This window comes from Lissotriton vulgaris, unplaced genomic scaffold, assembly GCF_964263255.1.
Source record: "Lissotriton vulgaris unplaced genomic scaffold, aLisVul1.2 SCAFFOLD_1211, whole genome shotgun sequence".
In the NCBI taxonomy this organism is placed as follows: domain Eukaryota; kingdom Metazoa; phylum Chordata; class Amphibia; order Caudata; family Salamandridae; genus Lissotriton; species Lissotriton vulgaris.
This window is the reverse complement of record NW_028245045.1, coordinates 156,148-180,105: the sequence shown is the minus strand read 5'-3', so window position 1 is coordinate 180,105 and position 23,958 is coordinate 156,148. Positions and strand designations below refer to the sequence as shown.

Below are 23,958 nucleotides of genomic sequence, written 5' to 3'. Positions count from 1 at the left end.
AGGCTTGACCACTGGAAATGCCGACTCTCTAGAGGCGGTCACTCCACCGACAACTGTGCTGGTAGACTCTGTGTCCGAGACCAGGGCATTGGGCCAGCAAACATGTGCCATCACCAGGTCAAAGTCTGCATTGATTACGAGAAGAAAGGAACCCATAATGGCCACGCCCGATGCTAACAAAAAGAGGCGGAAGGGGGTAAACTCAAAGAAACACTGCCTCAGCAAAAGAAAGCCAATTACGAGGGATGAGGACGAACGTAATAAGGTGAGACATTGTCAAGAGCCGGAGACTGATTCACCGCCAGCAGTGCTGACGGCTTCTGATACACAAAACGGCCCGGTGCCCTCTATGAATAATGCCTTTTGGGACAAAGTGGGGTCCGTAATTGCAGAGTGTCTGTCACCTCTTACTCAGAGATTAGCTGCGATCGAAGCTAATCTTCTATCCCTCACTAATGTATCTGATCGGAATCTTGGGGATAAAGTGGGGCCTATAATTGCTGAGTGCTTGTCACCCCTTACACAGAGATTGGCTGTGACCGAAGCTAATCTTTTATCCCTCACTAATGTATCTGATCAGAATCTTGGGGTACTAACCAGCAGGCCTGGACTGGCCATAGCGGGCACCGGGCAATCCCCCGGTGCGCCACAAGGGTTGGGGCCGGTTTTGAGCCTCTGGGGGCCAATTTTGTTACAGGGCCGTTTTTGCAGCATAGCTGCAAAATCGGCCCTGCAACAAAATCGGCCGAAAACCGGCCCTAACAAAGCGCTCGGCGGCACCTCCAAATCCCCTGAGTGGGGAGGGGGGGCCGGCCGAGCACTTTGCCAGGGCCGGTTTTGGTTCCCAGTCCGGCCCTGCTAACCAGACGATCTAATATTAGTGATAAGCACATATTGCCAAACCCACCAGATTTAAACACCGGGGGTGTTGCCAACTCTGCTGTAGTAGGTCAAAGTGTGCTGGGGGTGGGGTGTTCGATGGCGGACGATCTAGTGCAGATATGGAATGCTGCTATTCATGGCCAGGAACAGCATCCTCAAAACCACACCACACCCAGGCAAGACAATAAATCACCCACACACCAACAGCGAAGAAGTAAGGGTGGGTTTTGCTTCATTCCATGTGCTGGCTGTATGGGGAGGGAGAGGCCGCCTGTCAGGAGGTCTTACCATTAGGGTCGGTTCTCATCTGGGCTGTACAATTAAGTCATTAAATACCAATTCTAAAGACGTCCAATATGTAGTCCTTGCATGGCCCAATGCTGCTAAACTTGCCCTAATCAACATCTACTCTCGCCCTGTAAGTATAGGTGGCGAGTCCAGCACTATTGAGGATCTTCTGATTTTATTTTAACAATTCTGAGCGACACTCACCTTTTGGTGGGGGGCGACCTGAATTGCCATTTTGAGCCTCTAGAGCAGACTTCTTCAAACTGTGGGGCGCGACCCCCAGGGGGGTCGTGGAGGTCTAGAAAGAGGGTCACAGATTCCCCAGCTTTACTTGTCCCTGCAAAAAGACAGCTGGGATCACTAATTGAGATTGTTATCAGCTGCTTGCCTGAATGAAAGGCAAATGCGCCTTATCAGTTAATCTGCAAGCGATGCTTTGGAGCAGTTCTGTTTCTTTGTGAAGACAGAAGGTGTGTTTTTTGGAGTAGAAGTGCAAAGAGTTTAACAACTGGGCTGGGAAGTTCTTGCTTTCTATTTTAATGCATTTACACAGCCCTTAGTGCCCCTAAAGAGGTGTTAAAGGGACAGGTATATAAAAAAGATAACTGCGTTACATACACTCTGGGATTATTAAAACCTACATTTTGAAAGCATAATTTTGTTTTAAAACTACTTGCACGTTTTGCAGCATTCTATCTTACCATGTATGTAAAGCAAGTATAAAAAATTGACTTACATATTCACAGTGCTTTCCGTCACAGGCTGTTACTTCATACCACTAAAAATACACCATCACTATTCTCCACTGCACCAATCAAGATTTAATTCTATGGTTCTCTGGTTACACACAGACCTCTGCAGTGCATTAACTATTTGAAATGTTATAATGTACATTCAGTGCATTTCCCACCAAGCAATAACTTTTTAATATTTATTTTTGATTTACGCTGCCCATTATTTATATGTAGATACCTGAAGGTGAAGACCCTAAAAATGTACAGAATATTTTGGGCTTATGTATGAGAGACTTGCGTCGCCAAAGCATCACTTTTTTTGATGCTCCGGCAGTGCAAGAATCTCAATCATACCTATGAGGCAGTGCAAAATTACCCTGCATGGCTTTGCATTGCCTCATAGGTATGGAGTAAGACATAGCAGCACAAGTCACTGCGTTGCCGTACTCTGCATCAAGGAGGTGTTCCATGGGCTTTGCATGGGGTTCCCAAGCAAAGCCCATGGATTTTGATGCTGCCCCCTATTTACAAAATCACGTAAACCTGGGGAAGCTCCTAAAACGGATGCCTCTCTAGAAGCGTAACGAGGAGAAATGTTTTCATTTCTCCTCGTTTTTCATCTTTCCATGTGTGCTGCATTCTGCAGCTCAGATGGAAATAGGAAAACGCCCCTCAGGATTGTTTTGGTCAAGGAAGGTGCCTCTTCCCGTTCAAAAACAATCCTGCTACGTTGGTGCTAGGCAGTAATTTGTGATGGGAAAAGGACTGGAATCACCATATTTCATAAGAAGGTCAGAAAGGAAAAAAACACTGGAAACATGCCAAAGGATGCCAGGTCTAACAGGGGCATTTATGGTTGTCGATAGATGCTGTTGATGGGAACCTGTTTCTAGAAAATGTTGTCAGAGGGGGTCCTTATGCCTAAAAAGGTTTGACAAGGGGGTCTCGACATTAAGAAGTTTGAAGACCACTGCTCTAGAGGGTATGAAGGAAGATGTCCTATCGGCAGAGGATGACTACTGGTCTATACCCCTAACCCAAGCCCCTTCTCCCAGGGCATGGTCTCTGTTAGCCTTACAGATCATGGCCTTAACCCTAAACCACTCTTTGCAAGCATGTAATGACCGCACCCCCTCGGACTCTCCAGCCAAATGTACTTTTAATAAACCGGGACATATGTCCCATCTTGATTATATTTTGGCAGAAACACAGTTATGGCCAAAGGTTATGGACTTTATGGTCATCATAAGAGCTGAGAGTGATCATAATGCCCTAATTTTAGAATTGGGCCCGCTCAACACCAGCAGGAGCAGCATCCCGGCCTCTGGCGAAGCTGATGCTAGGCTTACTCTGTCCAATGACAGACGAAGAGTAAGATGGCACAAATTAATGGAACATCCAGAATAACTAGTAACATTATATAGTCTGATAGTTCCTTTGCTTCTAGAGGTCGCTGCGCTAACTACTCAACCACTGCCCCCTGATTATTTTACTAAGTTGGAGGCTCTTCATGTGGATCTAATATCCAATTTGGCAGAGGTACCCAATTTGGCAGAGGTACTTAACCCTCGGGTGCTCAAGAAGGCTATAAGGGCCCGACAATGTTCATGGTATAATGCAGCTTGTAGGAAGGCCAAATCAGAGCTAGTACAGGCCATAAAAAATAATAATAAAACTGTAATTAAGCCAGGAGAGCACAGTACAAATGGCTGACTAAGTGTGCGAAGGAAGAGTGGGACCACAACATGTGGTCTAGTCTATCTTCTGCGCTAGCAACTAAAGATTCCCGGAAATTCTGGTCCATAATTAACTGGCTGCGATGAGCCGAAAGTAGACATTGAACCTAATATAGCAGCGGAAGTCTGGGAAGGTCATTATCGGGCTCTGTATTTCACCGAGGGCCTCCCAGATGACCCCCAAAAAACATTTACTCAGCTAGTTCCCACTCCACATTCTGAGGTTATTGAGTTCACGGTGGCGGAAGTTTGTAATGCTATCTCCAAACTCGCCACAGGCAAAGCCCCTGGCTAGGACAAACTCCCGGGTGATCTCTTTAAGCAGGAGTCGAAAATCTGGGGCCCATATTTCCAGATCCTTTTTAATGCAGTCCTGAGAGGCATGGCGGTGCCTTGTACTTGGCTGGGCGCAGAGATAGTCCCTATTTTTAAAAAGGGTTATCCTCTGCTCCCATCCAACTACAGGCCCATAAGCCTTATTGATGTCCCCCAGAAGATCTTTGCGAGACTCATTTTGGACCGGCTACAGGACTGGATAGAGGAGCATACAATTCTTAGCCCGTATCAAGCAGGGTTTAGGAAGAATACCTCCACTGTGGACCACATCTTTTGTTTATTACTGAAAACAGTGAGAATAGAGAGTGGCAGCCTCTATATGGTATTCGTGGACCTTCGCTCTGCTTTTGATTTAGTTCCCCGGGGGAAACTCTGGATCGTGCTTCTTGAATTGGGTATCCCGTTACATCTCTTGTCCGCCCTGATGAGACTCCATGAGGCCAACTTCGCCCAAGTCAGATGTGGGAAAAATGGTGCACTAACACCTCGATTTCCCGTTGACAGGGGGGTAAGGCAGGGCTGCGTTCTTGCACCTACCCTATTTTGCCTCTATGTCAAAGAGGTAATCGTGCACCTCAATAGAGTCCAGAACAACGAAGCTCCGAAGCTGGCTGGTAATAGGGTTCCTGCAATTATGTTCGTCGACGACACCCTCTTGCTGTCCATATCCCCAATGGGCATACAGCGCACATTGGATGGCTTTGAAGAATTCTGCAGCTGTCAGGGATTGGAGATCAACTCTCTTAAAACCAAATTTATGATCTTCAATCCCCCCGCAACCACTCGGCCAAACCCAAGCCTAGGAACAACAAGGCTTGAAAGGGTCTCTACTTTGGACTATCTGGGGGTCACCATTAATGAGAACCTGACGTGGTTGCCCCAGCAAATTAAGTCACAATTAAAATTGGCACAACTCTCAGGCGGAATTCTCAAACTATCCAAAAAGTCCACTATTAAACCTGTTGGACCACCATTGGAGGTTTATAAATTACAAGCCAGGGGTGCGATTATGTATGGCGGTGAACTATGGGGACATTCTTGTAGGACCGAAATTACCAAGATAGAAAATAAATTTATAAGACAGTTGCTAGCATTACCATCTAGTACTCCACTTCTTCCTTTAAGGCTCGACTTGGGGGTCAGACCAATCAAAGAAGAGCTAGCGCTAAAACCTCTTAGGTTCTGGCGCAGGCTCTGGGTGACACCGGACCTGTGAATCTACAGGCAGGAACTCAAAGAAGTATTGACCTACTCAAGTTCAGGGAAAATTCCCTGGCTCATATTCATAAAGAATGAATGTATAATGTTAGGAGTACCTGTTCTATGGTCTGACCCTGAGAGGGGTTGTAAAACGATCTCACATACCAAACTCACGAAAATATTTCGTGCTGATAAACTTAATGCTGCATTATGCAGTCTTCAAGTCTGCCCCTTAACTGCTTCATTCCTACTGGTTAAGGATTTTGATCATTTTGAGGGCTTTTTGGACGACATATATCCCTTATTAGCAAAAAAACTGTATGTACAGTGGAGACATGGTGCTCTACCTTTGCGAGCCTTTACTAGTAGGTGGTCAACTCCTGCTTTGAAAAATTGTCCTGGCTGTAATAGTGACACTGAAACTGATCTGCAAGTTCTCTTCTTTTGTCCAGCATATAACAAGCCCAGGAAGTACTAGCTCGTACCGTTGTGTAAGAATTTGGGTTTTTTGCATTGTATGCAAGCCTTTAGAGTGCTAAAATCAGACACAACTAGACCCATTTTTTTTGCTGTTTTGCAATTTCTGGTAGCAATGTGGCACAAGCGCAGATTTTTAATTGCTAGAGCTTAAGTATTAATCGGCAGTTATTAAGTTTAACACTGCCCCCCCAGAAATTTGTATTGTCTTTTGCCAAATTATTTAATGTTCTTTTTTAAAGCGGCTCTTTTATCTGTATGAATTCTTGCTTAACTGTGCCCATTTGGAAAATGCTTTGGAAATTATTTTCGCTATAATTAATTGAAAATGTCTTCGTTTGCTATGGCTTTTAAGTGCTTTTGTATACTTTTATGGTACATTGCCGAAATAAAGATATTTAAATGGTAAATGGAAATAACTGTAGTAGTACGCCTGATGAAAATTGAAGTTCAGTAGCACTTCCACTAGGAGGTTGAGTGTCACCAAGCTCACTTCTTTAATTTAGCCATTTCGGTGTCTTGTCTATTAAAAACACAGGTACAAAATCTTAGAAATTAGAACAACCCTTTAAATGTAATTCTTCTTGAGGGTATGATTACTCACTGTGCTAACTAAATATGCTTGCCCCTGCATTCTTCATGTGGCATTGATTGCTTTGCTATCCTACATAATTGATTTATCAGCCTTTAGATGTGTTTGTTTCCCAGCATCCTAACAGTTGGTAAATGGTGGATAGATTCATAGTTGCAATACCACTAGTATATCCAAGATATTGTGCTCTAAGAAAGACATTTTACCTGTCTGATTTTTAATGATTTCAATAGATATTGGTAACTCTTCAAATGTGGGATTTTCAATAACACAAATGACCGGAACAAACAATAAAACATAGAAAAGTCTAACTGGCTTCATATCATTATGCTGATGGGTTGGGATATTAGTTAGAATGTCAGGATCACATTCATCTAACCAGTTCTCTATATTTTACTCCAATCCACCTGCAATCTTAAATAATCATCTATTTTGTTTTCATGAATTTATCTTCTTAGAATGTAATTGGGCTGGTGCGAGAAATCTTCAGTTGCCTGGAGGACCTCGGAGAAATGCTGCTTGTTCATCGCCCAGGATCGATGATAACATTACCGTTTTTTGAGAAAGCGAGGAAGAAGTTGGCAGAGGAAGACTATCCTTACATGGTACAGCATTTGTTTTCCCCCTGTATTCTGTGAGCAGAATGATTTTTAAAACAGTCAACCTTCAAAAGTTTGCAAAACCAGTTATAATCGAATATTGACAATCAATACAATCCTTCTTTTGAGTTCTCATCCTTAACTATTTATAACACCATAGCTATTCCTTACCTGCAGGCACCACTTTTGCTCTTTTGAAAAAGTAAAAGTAGGACTCCTCAGTTAAAACATGGTTTTATTAAGACTTATTTTTGTAAGACTTCATCAATGACATATTAGATTGTGTTTGACAGTTGACCGTGTTAATTCATAAAGCACTCAGAAAGCAGCTATGAAGATGTTCTGAATTAAGGTAAAATCATTATTAGATTCTCGCAATACCTATATATTTTGCACCCTTATTCCTATATTATTCTTGCTGCTCTTTTGCAATAACTTTCAAACCTTACTGGCAGGTAGAACTGAAAATGTTCACATATTGCCATCTGAACCATTACCTGTATGCAAGGTGCTCTTCTCGATAAATATTTGATTAAACCTTTATTTACAGCCCTTTCCATAAGTATCTGATTTCCAAAGAGCTGTGATATCAATCATTCACTTCAACTATGATTCATTATTTCATGTGGTGCCCACCCACAAAGCGCTTCTTTAGAAAGTCAGATCTCTACTCTGAATTTCTTGGATTAAGAAACTCTAGCTGTAGATTTCTAATAGTATTCTTAACTTTCCCTGTTGAGAAACCTGTTTCCAAAATACCACAGTGAAATTTGGAGGCATCGTCTGACTTATTCCCATCCTGGAAACACACTTATCTCTTCTTCCTTTTACCATTCCCTATTAGTGAGGTCTTTGCCTCCATTCATCAGATTTTGCCACAAAAAAATCCCTTTGCTAGTCTTCCTTCTATGTTAATTACTCTTCCCACTTTACACATTCCCTGGCTGAAACATATATAATGATTCATACCCAGTTCTCTTCCTGCTTCTTTGTCTGCATCATGTCAGATGGCTTTCCAGTTCTTTCAATGAAGACCAGGACATTCCCCAACAGATGTATAGATGGAGTTTTTTCCTTCAGGTATGAGAGGGGAATAGACTGGGAGGTGATGATTTAAGCTGCTGTGACATGGGCATTACAATAATAGTCAGGCAGATTCTCTCCTCCTAGATGAATGGAAGAAGACCTGTAGAAGTCAGACATTGTTTATTGTTTTATGCTAAAAAAGAAAGCGAGGAGTCTACCTCAAGTTAGGGTAATGTTGGCTTGCCTGTTACATTGGAGAACCCAGAATTTGTGGTCCTATATAATAAATATGAGCAATCCTCTTCCTCGTCTGCTCTTTCATCAATCCATGAAATAAGTTATTCAGAGAGAATTGTGAAAAGGTAAATTCATGCCTATGTTTTATCCAGTTATGGATGACAGTGTGCCTGTCTGCTAAATAAGAATATTAATGTTTGAATAATATTTACATTTTTTAATAAAAATAATAATGTTTGAATTATAATGGGTTGTACACACAATACTTCTACTCCAAGATTCTGTCTTCTTTCTTAAATGGCAAAGAAGTGCTACAATCCCATTTGAAAGCATGAAGTGCTTGGAATTCACAGTAAATCTCTTAGGGCGGGATTACAAGTTTGGCAGTGCCACCTCACTGTCTTAGCAAGCCTCAGCAAGGCCTGCCAGTGCAAGGGATTCGCCCTTCTTTGCTCAGAGTCCTCAGACCAATAGTAAGAAGTTGGCACAGAAACTGGAATAGAAAACAAAGTATTTATTAAACCCCGCGAGGTGGAACCACAACCATACAACACCCTTCGGTAGTGTATGAAGTAGCACACTGACTAGAAGGATCTTGGTCCTTTTATACCCACACAGGGGCTGAAATGAAGGCGGTACAAGACACAGAGTGTTGGTTTCAAATACATATAAGGTCATACAGAGAGTGTGCTAGCAACAAGTGGGAAAGACTGACAGTAAGCTAATTCTGGTGGACACATCTTGACAGTTACAAGTTAGGAACAGCTGTAAGCTTTACTGGGCATGTGCAAAGCAAAGGAGGATAAATATATCTTGTCTCTAGGCAGATTTCAAGAGCAGTTAACAGGAAGGTAGGACAGAGCTCATGGTGAGCACATGCAAACAAAATGGCTGCCAGAAATACAAAATGGATTCCATAAACGGACAAGATAATCTCTAAATACAGGATGTCTTCTGCTAATGCTTAATCTAATCGCTGTTAATTTACAACAGACAACCCTTTCAGCATTAGCTGAAGACATTTGTCTGTCTAGGGTAATCTGGATCTGCATCCTGTACATTGATGTTCATCATCTCAGTAACTACACTATTTAGCATTTGTTGTTCTTTTGGAATACCTCTTTTGGCAGGTATACAAGCAGTGATGCACATAGAGCAAACCATGGGACCACAATGTATACAAGTACAGCATGTAAATAGTGTCACCAGCAGTATACATAGAATAGTCAGTAGCTTCCAGCCCCAAGTAACAAAGAGTGTCCATATCCAGTTTGAAAATGTCCATGTACCAGTCTCTGGGTGAATGTCTGCAGCAATCTTATGTAGCTTAGAGATTGCGTCATAAACTGAAGTTGAGTGGTCTGGTATGAAGCCACATCAACTGCTACCGATAATGCGGCATGCACCACCTCGATCAGCTAAAATCACATCAAGCACCATTCACTTTTCGGTTTAATAGTTACGAATATGTAGGTATTTTGCTAAATGGTCTCTAGGGAGAGAATATTGTTCTCGTAATTGTTCAAAAGATTTACAATAACTAGCATCGTACAAACCCTCCACCACTCTGATGCCTTTCTCCCTCCAATTGAGTACAATTCTATCCCACACGTCTAAAGGTAGGAAAAACGACGATGAGAATGGAGTGTACCACATTATTTTCCCAAGGCCCAATAGCCTCCTAACTATATGCCAGACCTTATATGCAGCTGTCATTGTCTTAAAACGGGTGCGTTTGTAGTAGCTTTGTTCTAGATACTTGAATAAACAGTTTTTAACTTTTACCCCCAGCAACATTTGATAGATCGATGGACAATCTGCAGGTCTTGCTGGATCTTCGCCGGTTAATAGAATTCCCATTCCTTGCAACATACATGCATAATAATAAAGTGTGAAATCCGGTACCGACCAACCCCCACATTTCTTGGCAGAATCATGAAACGCTTAGCCCTTCTAGCCTTCCCTCCAGACCACATAAAACACATACATACTGTCTGCAGTTGTTCCAAACTGGTCTTAGGGACCTCTAGGGGTATACATCGGAAAAAATATAAAATTTGAGGCAGAATCAGCATTTTTAATAGGTTACATCGTCCCACTAATGAAAGATGTAAACATTCTGCCTGATCTACTTTTTTCCGAACACTGACTAAGAGCTGGTCCCAATTAACTTTAACTAAAGAAGTTGTACAAGCTCGCAACGTGACTCCCAGATATACCACCTCCTGACATAGTCTAGAATCGGTGTAGCTTGGTATATTTATACTAAGTAGCTGGGTTTTTGCTGAATTTAATTTGTATCCCGATGATTTACCAAATTCTACGGCCAAATGCTCTATAGCCTGCATTGCCATGATGGGTTTAGACGTGGCCACTGCCACGTCATCAGCATATGCTAACACCTTAACCTGATATATATGTACCTTTAGCGGAGTAATATTAACATTAGAGTCCAGCATTCTTAAAAAAGGCTCAATGTATAAAGCAAATAGTAAGGGGGAACAGGGACACCCCTGTCTGGTCCCCCTACCAATTTGTACTACCGCCGATTCCAGACCCATGGTGCTGATCCGGGCTACCGGTTGCTGATACAAAACCTGTACTGATTTGATAAATTCAGGGCTGAAACCTCGACTCTTCAAGTTATCCCACAAAAAAGACCAAGCCACACGGTCGAAAGCCTTCTCGGCGTCCAATAAAATTAAACAGAAGGGGTCCCTGGTTACCTTAGCATAATCAAGTAGTGTTATCACTCTTCTAACATGATTAGTAGTACTACGTTGAGGAATAAACCTATGCTGTATTTTTGAAACAAGACCGGAAATAACCCCAGAAAGCCTATTCGCTAAAATCTTCGAGTATATTTTACCATCTACATTTAGGAGCGATATAGGGCGATATGATCCTGGTAGATTAAGTGGCTTGCCCTTTTTATGAAATACCACTATAGTCGCTTCTTGCCAAGTTTTGGGGGCAGAGCCTTTCTGTGCTGCAAGCATCGTTGCCAGGAGATCCTTTTTTAGGAGCGCGAAAAACATTTTATATATTTCTAAGGGTAATTTATCTGGGCCAGCAGCCTTGCCCAGCGCCAGTCCGTTTACCGCTGATTCTAATTCCTCCAGAGTGATAGGCGCATCTAACATTACCCTGTCATCTTCCGAAAGGTCTTTCAGACAATGTTGGCTAATCAAAAATGCAGAATTACCATCATTATACACATTCCCCTTATATAATAACTCGTAAAACTGCCTGAATATCTCCAAAATGCCCTGTTCGTCTTTAACAGGGTCGCCTTTATAATCTAGTATCGCATCGATCCGCTGGGCTGCCGCTTTTGCTCTTAATCTTTGGGCGAGGCATCTTCCACTTGCCTCGCCATATTCATAATGACTTTGTCTTTTAGCGAAAAATTTTTTAGCTGCTTCCTGAGACCACCTCAGATTTATTCTTGCCTTCAGACGCGCTACTTCCTTGAGCTCTGCATCAATATTAATCCCTGCCTGTATCCCTACCATAAGCGCCTCTTCGGCCGTGATCAACTCTTGATACAATGCCTTTATTTCTACCGCTTGTTTTTTTTTGATTATACAAACCCCAACTCAATACCTCCCCATGAAAAGCAGCCTTAAAACAATGCCACACACACCCTACATTACTACTCCCCCGATTAATGTTGAAAAAAAGATACAATCCACTCCTTCATGTGTTCAATAAAGAGTTGTTCAAACAATAATTTGCGATCAAAAGAGAACCGAATTCTCTGATTGAAGACATTATGAAAGGGGTAAGGATTGGATCATTATATAAACATTTGTTAGACACTAAAGAAAATGATCTAGAGCAACAGAACAGTAAATGGTGTGCTAAACTAGGCAGACAGGACATTCAAATAGAAACTTCATTAGTTATGGCCAAAGATTTATTCTTGTCGGCAAAGTTGGTGGCTCAACATTTCAAATCAATCTATAATCTATATTATACCCCAGATAAGGTGTCCAAATGGTCGGGAGATGCAATAGGTAAATGCTTTCGGTGTGGGTTCACCTCAGCAGATGATGTTCACATCTTCTGTACATGTACTGTGTTAGCTCCCTTGTTGTCTCAGATAGAAAAATGTGTCTCGGCAATTGTGGGTAGTCAGATACAATTATCAGCAACACAGATATTATTGGGTGTTGAAATGGGCACAGTGAGTACTAGCATCCCGAAGAAACATGTTAAACTTATCTTTTTAGTAACTGCAGTGTACAGGTTATGTATTGCATCTGCATGGTTGCAACAAGAACCATCCGCTTTTGAAGCTTGGCAGTCTCGGTTTTTTTCGATACACAATATGGAGCATAGTCTCTATGCCTTAAAGAGCTCCCGCAGAAAGAAGATCGGGGAACAGATTTGGGGGTTAGTTACAAATTATCTGGAGATGTAATTGGGGGGATTTATCTAGATTATTTATAATTTCTTGTTGGATTTAATTAAGATTGCCTCCATGAAAAGTATACTTAGCAACAGTTTTTTTTTCCTATTTCTGTTCTCCTATACAATTCTGTTCATTCACATTTTTGTATTGCATGCTTCATAATGCCAAGAGTTGAAGATGTACTTGTTCGACAAAATTGTCTTCCTTTTTGCTGTTTTTGCTTTTGTGTTTCTGTACCAACCGACTCATGTGTTTCTGCATAAATAAATAAAAAAAAGCACCATTCAGTTTTGGAGTGCAACAATTCTTGCAATAGCAGTTCTTCTGTAATGTTCCCAAGTGCCATAGCTGTCTGATTGGTGACAGCTTCCACTACACGAGTCAATCGTCTGATTTTTCTGCTATTCAATGCAGCACCCACAAAGAAAAACAAACCCAAATTGAAATCAACATATTGTTGCAGAGCGGTGTCTGTCTGATCAATCTCATCAGTACTTGTTGTCCGTTTATATCTATTCTTAGAAATATTATTGTGCAGTTTCAGGTCAAGATGATATGATGCAGGTGCTAAAAACACAGGTGGTAACAAAAAAGATACATAACATACCCCTGACCAACCAACAGGTAATTGGTAATATACTTTATTACCGCACACAAAATAGGTGTTGTGCGACAATATAAAACTACTATTATTTATGTCCTCAATGTTCAGTACAGAAATACATTCACTTCGTCCTACGGGAATTCTCCCAACACTGCCAATACATATATCTGCTTTTGCTCTGGTTACAGAAATCACAAAGGCTCCAATGTTCTTCATATTCCTCACATTTGTGAAGACATATGGTGTCGAAATATTGTCCGGTTGGTATTCACCCCATTCCCATTTAGTCCCTTTAGCTTGAGGGTAACCGTCTTTATCTTGGTAACATTTTTTATTTAATTGAAAAATTATTCCACCTACTGAAGGTTTTCCATAAGCAAACAAAAGGGCATACCAAGCTTGACATGAACCATTATGGGAAAACGGTAGAGGAATTAAAGGCATTCCTCCTTTCTTTTGGTGTGCAGGTATCATCTCACACACCCAAGAATTGTTGGTATTCGTGGCATTATGTGTATGATGCAACATCTGGATAAAGGTGTTATTTAGGTAGGATTGTCGATGCTTCTGTTCATGATAGGGAAGCGTAAAATAGTTGTGTTCCACTGGAACCGGCGTAGTGGCAACAAAAAGTGTCAAGCAGGAGCCACATTCTCAACAAACCAGGTAATTATCGCAATAACCACCAAAGCAACAACAAACCCTACAGCACAAATTATTCGCTTGTTGAGCATTTTAGCAACAGTGATAATTTAATATTTCTGCAAACTCGTTGAAACAATCGTTGGAGCTCTTATCCTGTGGGCAGCCGCTGATTTCTTCACCGAAGATCAAGACGGGTGTCACTACACTACGCAGGGCTGATCCCCCTCCTTGTCATATCGGCATTCCGTTTCCGCTAGCCCAGGGCGGTAGCTCAACCTGTCTTTTTCAAAATTGCAGATTCTATTCTTGGTCTCAAATCGTATTGCGATGCTCCAGGAATCGTGTGGTCCGGGAAGACTTCCGCAGATTCGTCAGGTGAGATAGCTTGACCTTTCTCCGTCTCCAGAATCTCTTGATGATCAGTCAGCACAGCAGGTACCACCAAGGCGGGTGATACACGCTTGCAGTGCGTGGTATGGAGCCAATTATTTCTGTCCGTTACTTGAACCGCTGTCCTTGTAGCCAACAGCACCTGCTCCGGACCTCGCCAGCTCAGTTCCAAGCTGTTCGATCTGTCGAAGGCTTTGATCATCACCTGTTCATCGGGACGGAGGTCACGGGTCTCACCTGCAGATCTGTCTGGAAGAGCTTCTCAAACCTGTTGATGAATAGAGGTCAAACTCTCAGTTAATTGTGCCAAATAATTATTCAACAGAACACAAGGTACAGCAGGTATGGGGCGCGGCTTAGGAACCCGCCAAATATTAATTGGTCTTCCAAATACCACCTCATAAGGTGTGAGCCCAGATCGTGAGTGTGGTACCGATCTTATGGACAGCAATGCAAGAGGTAACGCATCTGGCCACTTTAAGGATGTGGAAGACAGAATTTTCGCTACCTCTCCACTGATCCTGCTGATTGTGGGTGGAAGACTGCATGGAACTTCTGTTTGATCTCTAATCCTTTCATGACATAATCAACAACTTGCCTAATAAAATGTGGTCTGTTGTCACTCCACAAAAGTTTACAAACAACATACCATGGGAAAAACTCCTTTAAAAGTAGATTGGCTGTAGTGAGTGCTGTATTATCCTTCTTAGGGTATGCCTCTATCCATTTACTGAAGGCACATACCACCACTAGGACATACTTTAGATTGTTACAGCGTTCAAGTTGGATGTAATCCATCTGTAAAACTTCAAAAGGTGCAGTTGGTGTAGCAAACCCTCCTGTAGGATTTTGTGTCCCTTTTCCAGGATTGTACTGCCAACAGATCAAAGAGGACTGTGCTACTCTTTTAGCTGTGCTGGCAATCTCAGGATGCTCCCAAACTTTGTAAGTAGTTTCGTTATTGCTAGAGCTCCAACATGTGCCAGCCCATGTGCCATTTGAACCATAGGTTGCAAATAGGCTGCAGGTAACTTACATTTATTCATTTCTTTGTTACGCCAACAACCATCATCGTCTAACATTCCTTCTTTGGACCACTGCTCAAGTTCTTGCACAGAGGCAGATCTCTGTATATCCAATACTTCCTCTCTAGCATCATTCCAACGCTCAGCTTGTGATTTTACTACGTACATAGATGTGGTGTTTCGCTGTATTGCAGTCTCACGAGCTACACGATCTGCAAAGGCATGTCCTTGTCCTATCTTGTCAGTGATCTTCTTGTGTGCGCTACACTTCATAATGGCAAGTTTCGTTATTGCTAGAGCTCCAACATGTGCCAGCCCATGTGCCATTTGAACCATAGGTTGCAAATAGGCTGCAGGTAACTTACATTTATTCATTTCTTTGTTACGCCAACAACCATCATCGTCTAACATTCCTTCTTTGTACCACTGCTCAAGTTCTTGCACAGAGGCAGATCTCTGTATATCCAATACTTCCTCTCTAGCATCATTCCAACGCTCAGCTTGTGATTTTACTACGTACATAGATGTGGTGTTTCGCTGTATTGCAGTCTCACAAGCTACACGATCTGCAAAGGCATGTCCTTGTCCTATCTTGTCAGTGATCTTCTTGTGTGCGCTACACTTCATAATGGCAATTTTCTCGGATATGTAAGTGCAGTCAAAAGATTATGTACTAATTCTCCGTGCATTATCTGCATCCCATGGGATGTAAGAAGGCCTCTTTCCTTCCAGAGTAGGCCAAAATCATGAACCACTCCAAAAGCAAAGCGGCTATCCGTGTAAATGTTCACCCATAAATCAGTACTAAGCTCACGCGCTAGTGTCAACGCTATTAGTTCAGCTGCTTGAGACGACTTCTGTGGTATGCAAGCTGTTTCCATTACTGTCTCAAGAGTGGTGATTGCATATGCAGCTGAGGTTGTGCCATCCGGTAACTCTAAACAGGACCCATCAACCCACAGTTCCCCATCTACATCTGTCAGGGGCGTATCTTGCAAGTCTATGCGACCCTTTGTCTGTTCCTCAGTAAGGATTATACAATCATGAGGCTCCTTTGATTGAGATTGAGTCACATGATATGGCATCAAAGTGGCTGGGTTTAATGTTGCACACTTCTTCAATGTAATATGAGGTGCTAACAGTGTCAATTCGTATCCTGTCAGGCGAGCACTAGTTAGATGTTGCATTCTAGTCTGATTCAAAAGGGCATCTATTGCATGGGGTACTAGTACCAACAGTTTGTGTGACAAAACTATCCCTTCACTCTGACGTATGGACACAGCTGTCGCTACAACTGAACGAAAACATCCAGGCAACGCACGAGCAACATGATCAAGTACTGCAGAAAAATATGCACAGGAACACTGCTTGTCACCGTGTGACTGTACTAAAATTGACAATGCACATCCATCTTTCTTGTGTACATAAAGTGTAAAGGCCTTCGTGTAACCTGGTGTGCCTAACACTAGTGCAGAGCAAAGAGCTTGTTTCAACTGGCGGAAGGCATTCTGACATTCATCTGTCCAAGGAAGAGGAATCTGAGTTTTCTTAGTCAAAAGTGCTAGCAATGGTTAAACAATGTGTGAAAAACCCAATATCCATTGCATACAAAATGAAGTTAAACCAACAAATGCACGGACATCTTTCTGTGAGGAAGGTACTGGAGTGTCTAGAATTGTTTGAATGCGATCTGATGTCAATGCACTGCCCTTCTTAGACAGAAGGGGTCCTAAGTAGGTCACCTTCGGTCTACAATATTGTAATTTCTTCTGTGATACTTTATGGTTGTGTGCGGCAAGGAAAGAAAGTAAGGACAAAGTACATTGTTCACACTGCTCAGGTGTATCGGCTGCCAACAATATGTCATCGACATATTATATGAGGGCTACTCCTTCAGTCAAAGTAAAGGAATCAAATTGTCGTTTTAAGGCTTGACTATAAATACTAGGACTCAGTATAGCCTTGAGGAACTCTACAAAATCTGTCTGATCGATTATTCAAAGTAAAACCGAACAAATATCGGCTAACTGGATGAATAGGAATCGAGAAGAAAGCGTTCTTCAAATTCACTACTGAAAATGTAGTTGCTGTTGGAGGGACCAAGGTAAGCAATGTTGTTATGTCAGACACTACAGGGTACTGTGGTACTACAATCTTGTTGACTTCTCTCAAATCAATGATAAATCTATACATTTTAATGTCAGTTTCTTTTTTCAGAATGGGAAGAATCGGACTATTGCAGAAATTATAAGGAACTTCTTCCACCACCCCCACTCCAATCAGGTCTTGTAAAATACGTGTAAGTGGTTCTTCTCCTTCTCGAGAAATGTTATACTGAGGCAATCTCTGCAGTATAGCACCCTCCTTGACACTAATATGTACTGGCAGAATAACCATTTGTCCTACATCAGTATCTAAAGTAGCCCACAGAGTACTAGGGAGTGAAGCTAGGGCAATGTCCTCTTTAACAATACAGGATCTCTCAATCATGGGGTGGTTGTCATTTAAAATAACCTGTACTCCTTCCCGAGAACATCGTATTGTGGCCCAGAAATATTTGAGCATGTCAAGACCCACAATATTGTCTGGTGTATTTGGAGAAAGCAAAAACGGACATGGAGCAGTAAACTTATCAACATGAAGTGGAAGTGGCTGTGACAATGGGCTAAGGGATGAAGTTCCATCGAAACCTATTGATGTAATAGTTAAGCCAGACAGGGGAGCCCTTGGAATCAAATGTTTAGACAAGGTGCTACGAGTAGCTCCCAATCAACCAGAAACTGATCAGTAAATCCCAAAACATGTGCTGTAACATAGGGACCCTTCTGATCTACTGGAACTTCAACTGATTCCTTAAACCATCCTAGGCAATCCTATGCATAAGCAGAATCTTGCAAATTAGACGGCTCATAGGCGGACATTTGATATTGATTCCGTCTGTCAAAAGTATTAGCCCCCTCTTGTCCACGTGTATTAGCATCAAACCTAGCACGATCATTTCTATTTCCTCTAGGTCCTGAAAATCCTGACCGATTTCTCACTTGTCCCCGACCACGTAAACCCTGCTGAGCACGTATTACTGGACAATTAGAAATCCAATGTCTGAATTGTCTAGAATATGCACACTGATCAATAGACAAATCTACACGAGGATAGGGAGGAAAAGATGAACCATAAGATCCATGTCCACCTCTATTATTACCTCTAGAGGGTGGGCCATAAGCTTGAGCCATCATAACCTTTGTTTTTAACTCTTTAGATTTTTTATCCTCTTTACCTTTAACTTCTTGTCGTTCATAATACTGAGCCATAGTTTATTTATTTATTTATTTTGCGATTTATAGAGCGCCTGGTGACCCGTAGGCATCCCCGCGCTGTAAATTTGTGAGAACCAAGAGAGGGAGACCGGGGGAACTATTTGGGGAACAGGAAGGTTTTTAGTTTTTTTCGGAAGAGGGCGTGACAAGGTTCCAGACGCAAATTGCGAGGAAGTGAGTTCCATCCTGCGGAGGCTTTGACAGAGAAGCGCCGGCCACCGGTGCAAGCCTTCTTGAACTTAGGAACTGTGGCCAGATAGTTAAGAGAGAAACCAGAGCGGAGGTAGTCCATGAACTTTCACTCGCCTTTAGGCGACTAGCTATTTCTGGCAAAAGGTTTGTGACATATTTATCGACAAAGAGATGCCTACCCATGTCATCTGTCAATGTCTGACCACTAAAATCATGGAATGCTTCTTCAAAGCGTGTGAAGAAGTCTGAAAATGATTCATCTATCTTTTGCTTACAAGACGCTAACATAGTCCAATCTATCTTTTTAGGGGGAATAATTGTCTTTAATTTAACCAAGATAGCTGCTGGAAGATCTAAAACTAGCTGACAAGGTTTTTGTGCAGGTCTACTATCTTTATCTACTTGTTCTATATCTGACCACAATGCCCCAACTACCGCACAATCATCGACTTTAAGCACAGTTCTCCACATATCAGGCGGTAATATTAACCCAAAAAACAAATCAATGTCAGATAAAGTCATAGTACAAGAACTAATGGCACCCTCAATTTCTTCATAAAAGGCTGTCTGATTCTTTCACGGATCAGGCAATGCATTTTTAAGAACCATGTCATCAGCTCTATTCCAAGGAGTATAAACCCAATTAGAAATAAAGAACCCTTTTGCGTCGGCAGAAGTCTCATCATCACTCGTACCTGCTCCTTTAGGAGGAACATATAAAGGTGCTGCTTCCCGCTAGGGTTTCATATTTACAACATTCTTATCTGTTTTGAGCGTCAGAGCTCGTGCCATGTTGACTCGAGATGTTTGTGAAGCTGCTTCTGCTGCCTTTTTCTCCTCCCGCAAAATGGACTGCTTCATCACGTAGTTTAACCAGGCATCTGATCGTGTCAGCCACCTGGGAAAAGACAAAAGAACCTTCACGTAATTGCTTACAATCAGCTGCTATATCAGCTGGCTCTATTTCCACCGAATGTTTACTAAATCACTCAACAACTTCTACAGCCAATATCTCAGTAAAATAGTTCTGTTCCTTTTCCGACCAATTCTTAATAGTATCTAGAAGTTCAGAAGCAGTGAGAGTACCACGATTGGCTTTTCGCGCTGAAGATCTAATCTCAGAGGAACGTTCGGCAGTTAACATCGGGCAAGTGTCTCTGGCTTTATCCTGATCTGTAGGAGAGTCCTCATCTGACTCAGCAGGAGCAGAAGGAAAAATATACGGAGGTGGAGAACGCTCTAATAACAAGAAATCATCTTGAGGTTTATTAAGGATAGGATAAAGAGGCCTACAAATAGCGTATTGGCCATTTACCTGTAACTGACGCTCCCTATCTTCCCTTTCTTTAATTTCTTTAATCTCTTTATCTTTTATTTCTAATGCTTTTGCATGCACACTTTTACGCTGTTCTTTTTCAATCAAGGCCTGTTCACGCTTCATTCGCTCACGCACTTCTTTCTCCCACTTTCGCACACAATCAAACATGTCTTGCCTAGCCTTTCGCTTGAACATCCGTTGCTCCACATAATGAATCTTTCGCAAATCAAATGACCCATGTGTGAGAAGTTGGCCCGATATGCAGCGTTCGCTATTCTAGCGACCGCTATGTATCGTTCCAAACGACCCTTATGATGATTGGTTGTAAGTCAATCTATAGACCAGCTATCCTAGTAGCGTGGATACGAGCAGTCTAAGGCTAAAGACTCGAGAGGGCGTGTTAAGCCAGCTGTTTACCACACATGTATCCCTTGAACACCAAGTGAAAGGACACCACACAAGTGTTATGAAAATAAACAGGATATTTATTAAGATTCACAACAGCCCTGTACTCTTTATGAGGACAGGGTACTAAGCACAAACCAAATCTCTTAGGAAAATACTTCAAGTGCACAATTAAAACAAGTGTCCGAGGACACGGAAAGTTTAGTGGTCTCGGGCGGACCCGATAAGGCAAGTCAGAAGCGAGGGACTCAGGACCCTAGAGTAAGGAGGCTATGCAGGCACCGAAATGCCGAAGTTACCTAGCCACGAGGGCTGCGGCTGCACAAGTCTTACAGGCGTCGGGGGTCTTCGCTGACGAGCCAGGAGCCGGAAGAAAAGGAGTTGCTGGCCGGCGACCAGTGATGAATAGTTCGTAGAGATCCAAGCCTGGATCAGAGATCGATGACACCTGAAAGCAGAGGGGACCAAGTTCGTACTACTAGCCAGTAGTCAGAGGGTACCAGGAGGGCACCGGTTGGCCGTCACCTCGACCAGGTGAGTGGGCGACGCTAGGCTCTGCAGTCTCACGGACCAGGAGGCGTTGTCGGCGACCAGGATGGAGGTGCGAGCTGTCCCACGAAGGATGATGCTGTCGGCGTCGCTGGGCCCAGGATTGGGGCAACAAGCCTTGGCAGATCTCAGGGCCACGTGGTAGGCCTAAGATGGCGTCTTGAATGGACCAGGAGGGTCCGGGGTGCTCCTCTCGGAAAAGGGAGCAAGGGCCGATCTGGAGCAACCAGACCAGCAGTGTTGTTTGTCGGTTGTCGTCAAGGAAGGGCACAAGCCAGCGGCTAGTGACCAGACAACGTGCTGAGCAGCGAGCAGAAGGGCCCCACGCAGATCGTGGAGATGCTGGGAGACTGCACTTCGGTGCTGGAGCGGCTCAGGGTCGGGGCTTCTCGGACCCCAGAGCACTCACCAGAGAATGGCTTTGATGGTCGTGCTGGTTAAGAAAGCGTGCAGGTTTTGATGATGGCCGGTCCCTCGAGGTCTCGTCGCACCCACAGATCACAGCTGAGCTGATGACGTGGGTAGAGGTCAGAGGTGCCAGGGAAGCCGGTTCTCGTCGAGCTGGGCCGTCGGATCCTTGAGGAAGGACTTGCAGCAAACCGCAGAGTTCTTAGATGGTGCCCGCTGATGCAGGGTGACTACTCCTTAGTCACAAGGGAGAAATCTTGAGAAGAGTCTCGAATGTCCTTTCGTAGAAAGTAGTTCTTGATTCAAAGATGATCTAATTTGGAAGGGTCCCCGCTCCGGCCTTTCCTAGCCTTTCGCTTGAACATCCGTTGCTCCACATAATGAATCTTTCGCAAATCAAATGACCCATGCATAGGCCAACGCAACTCAGGATCCTTGCGGGTGTATTTATTCCACAATGTGCTGTACATTATGGACGAAATACCATATTTAATATACGTATCCCTACTAGGCGTCCCCTCCGGGGGGGGTCGTTTGTCTTTCATCGAGTTTAAAACTGGTACCACTACAAAAGCAACACATCTTACGAATTGTGCTGGAAACAGGCATGCCAAAAATAGTGCAAAATATGCAGTATTATAATCAAAGTAGCGCTTAAAGTACTCTTCGTACTTTGCGCCGTTCAAATATTCTTAGAAGTAGAGAAAAATCTCCTCATTACCTGCCTATGTGTATTGCAACAGATATATTTTCATAATCATAGGACAAGTTCAATATTTGGCCAATTCCATATACAAATGCCACAGTAAGCTTTTCTAAACTACCTTACCAATCCAAGGCTTCAAACTTACAAGTGCCGTAAAACGGCTCTTAACAATCAAATGGTGTCCAGGTTCCTACTGCCAAGTTCTCAAATCGACCAAACGGTCACTGCTCGGCGAATCAACAGAAGAGATCTCAGTCGAGGACAGGCACCACCTGGATGGTCAGATTAGAAAGAAAGGAAAAACGCCGTGGATGCCAATCCTTCGCCTTGACCAGTCCTTCGGGCATCCGATCGCCGATGAGCACAGCGCTAGAGCGCCAATTTGTCGTAGCAAGCCTCAGCAAGGCTTGCCAGTGCAAGGGATTCGCCCTTCTTTGCTCAGAGTCCTCAGACCAATAGTAAGAAGTTGGCACAGAAACTGGAATAGAAAACAAAGTATTTATTAAACCTCTCGAGGTGGAACCACAACCATACAACACCCTTCGGTAGTGTATGAAGTAGCACGCTGACTAGAAGGATCTTGGTCCTTTTATACCCACACAGGAGCTGGAATGAAGGCTGTACAAGACAAAGAGTGTTGGTTTCAAATACTTATAAGGTCATACAGAGTGTGTGCTAGCAACAAGTGGGAAGGACTGACAGTAAGCTAATTCTGGTGGACACATCTTGACAGTTACTAGTTAGGAACAGCTGTAAGCTCTACTATGCATGTGCAAAGCAAAGGAGGATAAATATATCTCGCTCGAGGCAGATTTCAAGAGCAGTTAACAGGAAGGTAGGACAGAGCACATGGTGAGCACATGGCAAGCAAAATGGCTGCCAGAAATACAATATGGATTCCATAAATGGACAAGATAATCTCTAAATACAGGATGTCTTCTGCTAATGCTTAATCTAATCGCTGTTAATTTACAACATCACTGCCAAACCCGCGTTACAAGTGCCCACCATAATATCACTTTTTTAGTCACTAGCGGGCGGTTCCTTTGGCGTTCTCACAGCAGTGCCTATGAAAGTTTAATACTGCATGGACTGTTAAGTTCATGAAGTGCTTGACCTGATGGTGCATGAACACAGGGGGCACATGTGGTGCTCCCCTGTGTGCATCCACATGGAGTGAGGCATTTGGGGGCCCTCTTTCTTTCCTCACTGCCGCTGTTTTCATGGAGGAAAGAACTCCATGAAATCAGTGGCAGTGAGGAAAGTCGTAATATACTTAGCGGAATCGCGGCGGTCCTGCCAAGCATTTTACTGCCTCAAGACCTCCGCGCCACCGCCAGGTAACGGTGGAGTCAGCGGTTCCAGGGTGGCACGACCGCCAAGGTCATAATGTGGCGGTCCGAGGTCCTCACCATTAACATCTAAAAATGGTCTTGAGTGATGATTTAAGAGTCCTTGCCAGGATTGTTTTATCATTGAGGGAGTCAATGAGAATAGTTGATCATACTTTATGCAGGATACTGTTCTGGAGTCATTTTAGTTGGTATTTTGGAGACCACAGGACCCTAGATATTCCAGGATGAGTGCCATTTCTTAGAAAAGTGGAAGAGAATTACAATGGTGTCTTTACCGCAGAATGAGTGAAATGGCTGTGACACTTTTGGCCATAATTGAGATGTTGATAAAGAATGATATACTTTTTCACATGATTGTATTGTGGTACGGGTAGTGTGTTCCAGGCACGTCCACACATTCATGGGGGTAATGGTCAAGGCACTGGCCAGGTCTTTCTATGAAATGGCAAAAACTGTTGTTCAGATCATTTGCCATAAAATAGTTAGCCAGAAGCACAGCATACTGCTCCATTCTTCTGTG

The 23,958-nt window shown here is 43.0% G+C and overlaps 1 protein-coding gene across 1 annotated transcript in view; it reads left to right on the top strand.

Annotated features, from left to right (window-relative positions):
- Positions 1-23,958, top strand: part of LOC147666653 (uncharacterized) — a 158,608-nt gene that overhangs the window by 24,576 nt on the left and 110,074 nt on the right. The window contains exon 2 of the mRNA XM_086948992.1: positions 6,704-6,850. Within this exon, the coding sequence (XP_086805118.1) occupies positions 6,704-6,850 (147 nt within the window). The remainder of the gene's footprint in view (positions 1-6,703; positions 6,851-23,958) is intronic.